Source organism: Marmota flaviventris, chromosome 14 (assembly GCF_047511675.1).
Source record: "Marmota flaviventris isolate mMarFla1 chromosome 14, mMarFla1.hap1, whole genome shotgun sequence".
Classification (NCBI taxonomy): domain Eukaryota; kingdom Metazoa; phylum Chordata; class Mammalia; order Rodentia; family Sciuridae; genus Marmota; species Marmota flaviventris.
Window position 1 is genome coordinate 66,724,655 of NC_092511.1, and position 5,166 is coordinate 66,729,820.

General features: G+C 43.9%; 1 protein-coding gene across 1 annotated transcript; it reads left to right on the forward strand.

The window, feature by feature from the left end:
* The first annotated feature begins 2,106 nt into the window (after nucleotides 1-2,106).
* LOC114099510 (regenerating islet-derived protein 3-alpha-like) lies at nucleotides 2,107-4,198 on the forward strand. Its single transcript, XM_027943842.2, has 5 exons — nucleotides 2,107-2,185; nucleotides 2,745-2,863; nucleotides 3,050-3,187; nucleotides 3,817-3,943; nucleotides 4,131-4,198. Exons 1-5 carry the CDS (start codon nucleotides 2,107-2,109, stop codon nucleotides 4,196-4,198), a joined length of 531 nt encoding a protein of 176 aa, XP_027799643.2.
* The last annotated feature ends 968 nt before the right edge of the window (nucleotides 4,199-5,166 follow it).

Genomic DNA, 5,166 nt, shown 5'->3' on the forward strand with positions numbered 1-5,166 from the left:
GTTAGTCAGGGATTCTTAAATGTCTTTCGTATCGGGACACATTTATACGTGTAAAATTTATTGAGGATCCTGAAAACTTATCACTCATCTGAGTCATTGATAGTACTAGATGTTACAACAGGAATTTTAAAAAATGTTTACCAACTCCTTTTGATAACTTTTGAAGACACTTCAACACAATACACATATGTAAATAGCCAGTTTATCTGTCAGCTTGTTTTTCATGTAAAGAAGACATTAGAGGAAAACAATGAATAATACCTCATTTTAACAATGCTTTTCCTCAATACAATCACTGAACTTCAGTATGCAGATTCCCGTTTGGTTACACAGAATAGTAAAGATGTGTGTTCAAGGACTGAACTTCACTAATATTAACCATATCCATTGCTTCCTCAAGTTCAAGTGCATGTTTAAGTGAAAGTTTCTTTTCTTAGCTTCTTCCAAGTGCATGGCTATAAGGACCCAGGTTAATGACTCTACCTTCATTAAAACTGAAGCACCAGGACATTTAATAACCAATTCTTTGGCTCTGTCATTGAAAATGTCAACACAGTAGAAACAATAAACAGCATCATATTCTAATAATGAAAATGAAGACTACAAAACCCTCTGAAAGAGCTTTGAAAACCCCTGAGCATGTGATCAAAATCTGAGGATGCTACTCCAAGAACAAACTGCCAGCCCACAATTACAGTGAACCAGGAGAGCTTCCCAGTCCTACCACACAGAGGCAGCAGGAAGGAAAGTCCATTCAGCTACTGTTCCTGAGAGCCTTGCTGGACAATTTACCTACAAGATTAACTACAGATTTGCCGCAGTCTGGCTGGGCACAAAATCACGAGCCACTCAAGCAGGAACAAACTTTATTTTTTGAAACTGCCGCCAATGCCCTGTAAGTTCCCGGGAAGATTGCTGATCTATGCACGCGGCCCTTTCTCTCGGATCCCTGGAACCCAAAAGGAAGTTCCTCCTCCGGAATTCCCTCCTACCGCACTTCCCCAACCAATGGGAACTCTCCAGGAGTCCCATAGCAGGCCGAGGTGGACAGCAGGAGTCCAATATCCATATGAATCCAGATCTTAACATAATCATATCATCTCAATGGCTTGCTGGCATCACCTTTCAACCAAAAATGCCATGCATCATATGACTTGGCGGTGGCTCTTAGCACAGATTCTAAGCCATTACTTCTTACCTGGGTTTAAATTCTTTCTTTGCCTTCAGCAACTTCATGCTCACCAATACTTCCAATTGTTAACCCTAACCCACCCAATTCATACTTATTAATCTGTATTATATATTACTAGGCAGGTATAAAGAAATGTGCATATATGCCCACAAGAACTACTTCTTCCTGGTTGATCCAAAAGGTACTGCTGATATTCATTTTCCTTCAACATCCAAGGCCATAACATTTGCAACACTGTGTAACAGCATAATCTGTACCACAGGGTTGCATTCATTCTCTTGAGTTTCTCAGAATGGGATATCTGGGAGAGGGTGGGGAAAGTTCAAACTTCACCTGCCCTGGAGATAGAGCTGGCCTGCTAACTGGAAGCAGGTAACAGCTGTGCTGATTCCCAAGCTTTGCCAGGAAGATTTTCCTCCCCCTGATGGGAATCTCTTGAATCAATGCCAAGCCCTACCATGAGCCCTGCCTGCACACACATTTCACCCCCTCCTTTCAATGCCCCTCCCTCAGATCCTCTTATAAAAGTCCAGCCTTCCCTGCCCTGACAAAGCATTCCAGTTTCCTGCAAGACAGGTAAGTGGGAGCCTAAAGGAGCTGAGGCTGAAAGAAGCTGAGGCTGAGCCCTGCAGGGGTTTGACTTCACACATCACTAGAGGGTGGAGGGGGTCCCAGTCCTCAGAGAACATAGGAGTTCAGAGACTAAGCAAAGGCTGGCCAGGGAGCTCTCAGGAAGACCAGAGAATACAGATTTCCCAGTTCATGCCAGGTCCATGGAAGGGCATGGATAGCACTCAGATCAACACATCTGGACAGGATTAGACCAAAAAAAGGCAAGACACAGTGGGGTCTCTGCATGTCTTCTGCCTGAGCACATTTCCTACAGTGAGCTGATTGTCTCCTCACTCACAGACATGATGCTGACTCCCATGGCCCTGCCCAGCATGTCCTGGATGCTGCTTTCCTGCCTCATGCTCCTGTCTCAGGTGCAAGGTAAGATTTCTCTGCCTCTAGCCCAGGGATTTCTGTGAGCATTGAGATCCAGGAAGAGGAAGGCTCCTTTATGGGGGAAGGTGAGGTGTGCCCACACTCTGGGAAATTGCCTGCTGTCCCTCCATCACCCTCCCTTGCATCAGTTAACAGTGGTGGGAGGCCAGAGTATGCATCCTCAATGGAATGAGGTGGCTCCCTGCTTTGTCAGAAATTTCTAATTTATGTGAGTGGGTTAAAGAGGGAAAGTGGGAAAGGGCCATAATGCAGTGTAAGGAACAATGAAAGATTAGAAAACCCAGTGTGGGAACTGTCAGCTCAGGCTGGGAGGAGTCGTGGACTATTGAGTAAGGGGAAAGGGTAAAATGAGAGGTGGTGCTGCCCAACATGGCTGGGCCTTGTGAGAATGCTGATTCCTGAAAGCATGAGCAGAGCTGAGAGGTGGTGAGGATTGTGGTTTCCCTCCCAGAAGGAGACCTCATAGACATTCCCTACGTTACCCTCCCCACCCCAATCTCCATTCTTCATTTGATCCCATCCCTCTGTATCTCCCTCTACCCAGGTGAAGACACTCAGGAGGAACAGGCCTCTCCACGCATCAGGTGTCCCAAAGGCTCCAAGGCCTATGCCTCCTACTGCTATGCCTTATTTACCACACCAAAATCCTGGATAGATGCAGATGTGAGTGCTGAATGGGTGACAGGGGAAAGGCCACATGTATCCCAGGGGCAGGATCTCCAACTTCCACAGTTCCTGGGACGAGAATGAACACCCTTGCCAATGCTATTTATCCCACCAAACTCTTCCCTGTTTTTCTCTAGCGAGATCTCAGGCTCCCTCTTATTTTCTTGCTTCCCAACCATGCAGTTGGCCTGCCAGAAGCGGTCTGAAGGACACCTTGCGTCTGTGCTCAGTGGGGCTGAAGCCTCCTTTGTGTCCTCCTTGGTCAAGAGCGTTGCGAACAGCTACTCATATGTCTGGATTGGGCTCCATGATCCCACGCTTGTGAGTTCAATACTCTTTTTGGTTACATCTCAAGTGGCTATTGTCACCCAGGCCTTCTCTCTATGCCTGCCCAGGAGGAACCTGAGGGGACTTAGAGCTCAGATTCTGGGTGATATTTCGAGCAAAGGGAAATCCTTGAGGCCATGTTAAGACCTAAGTTATGTGGGGTTCCCTAGATAATCCGATGATGTTCACGTGCCCCTTGTCAGCTTTTATACTATGCTCTTGTGAGGCTTTGGAAATTTTCAGGGAGTCTGAGCATACTATTCTAAGGGATCACTACCTGAAGGTAAGAGACATATTTTCTCTTTTAAGAATAGATATTATCTTTGAGTTTCAGAATCTATTCACAAAAATGTCACCAATTGCGTTAAGCTATTTCCTCGCTGATTTTGAGTGGTTCCAAAGTTCTTGGGATAATTGTCTAGGATTTCCCTGTAGGAATGAGAAATTTGGTGGGAAACATTCCTTTAGAGCCTTCTGTGTATCCTGTGGAGAAGGCCAAACTCCATGAAGCTGTGAGGGGAATCAGAAGTTCCAGCTAGGGGGTCATGCAAGCAGAGCTCTAATCTCTACCCTTCCCCTCAACACACACACATACCTACCTGGTTCCATCCTGTGCTCTGTAGGGACAAGAACCCAATGGTGCTGGATGGGAGTGGAGCAGCACTGATGTGCTGAATTACGCAAACTGGGAGAGGAATCCTTCCACTGCTTCAGACCGTGGTTATTGTGGGGGCGTGTCACGAAGCTCAGGTAAGCATCAAAGAAGCCACTTCTGCCCAGTCTTTCCCTATTCTTTCTTCATCCCTGGGCCTGACCTTCAAGAAATCTTTCTGAGATAGGAAATCAAAAGTCAATTTGTCTTCTACATGAGATGCTGCTTCATTGGGTCCACAAAAATCCACCGGTCTCAGTCATATTGCATCTTCTGTCTCTCCAGGATTTCTGAGGTGGAGAGACTACAACTGTAATATAGAGTTACCCTATGTCTGCAAGTTCAAGGGCTAGGGAACGTGGGAAGTCATCCAGCTGGATTTGTGCATAGTTCCATCATTCATAAGAGTCCCAGGTGAAGATCCACCCAAGAAAGGATTCTGTGGACACCCTGATACCTGATCACCTCATCCTGAGCTCCCCTCTTCTGTCGTCTCCCTCCCTCATTTCAGGCTGTTGTATATTTGTTGTGGTCTCTGGTTTCAGAGAGCAATAATAAAAATTTTAATTTAAAATTATGACTTTTATGTTCTACTCTTATAGTTTATGTTCTAAATGTGGCAGTTAATGGAGAAAGATAATCATAGTGATTTTTTTTTTTTAGAAAAGACTCTATTGTACCTTGTCTACTAGATAAATACTTTTGATCCAAATATAAAATATGTTGTAAGTAAAGGGATGGAGAAAGATATACTCTAAAAAAAAGTGGAGTAAGCCTGTTAACATTAGGCAAATAGATTTCAGGAAAAGGAACATTATCAAAAATCAAGAGAATCCTAACAAAATGGTAAAAAGGTTCAATTTCTTAAGGTTGCGTAATGATGTTTCACATGTAAAGCACTTAACTACGGAACTTCAAATGTGTAAATCAATAATGTATAGAACCACAGTGAACAATAGAAAAATATAGTATTATACAGAGACTTTTTGAATAATTATGGGGTCCACCCCGATAAATGTACTTTAAATTGATAATACAAGTTAAAGATGTCTTTATTACATCTAACTTAACAAACATCAGTTGTTTGCTCTCATGATCTTGTGGTTGACTGGGAGCTAGAACTCACTGCTGCTGCCCAGGATTGTGAGAGCCGTGTACAATATATCTAGCACTAGCGCAGCTATAATGCAAAATAGAAGATAAAGTTTCTAAAGAATGAGCATTACATGTGCACCATTACAATGTCAAAGACATGAGTTGAACTATTGCACTGTGGGGACAATCTGTACTTAAAAACTTTAACATCTCTCTGTTTCGTCAT

Excerpts from the sequence above, each read along its gene's own strand:
- LOC114099510 (XM_027943842.2), top strand. The coding sequence starts at position 2,107 with ATGATGCTGACTCCCATGGCCCTGCCCAGCATGTCCTGGATGCTGCTT. Across the intron at positions 2,864-3,049 it reads AATCCTGGATAGATGCAGAT|TTGGCCTGCCAGAAGCGGTC; the intron begins GTGAGTGCTGAA and ends CCAACCATGCAG. Across the intron at positions 3,188-3,816 it reads GGCTCCATGATCCCACGCTT|GGACAAGAACCCAATGGTGC; the intron begins GTGAGTTCAATA and ends TGTGCTCTGTAG.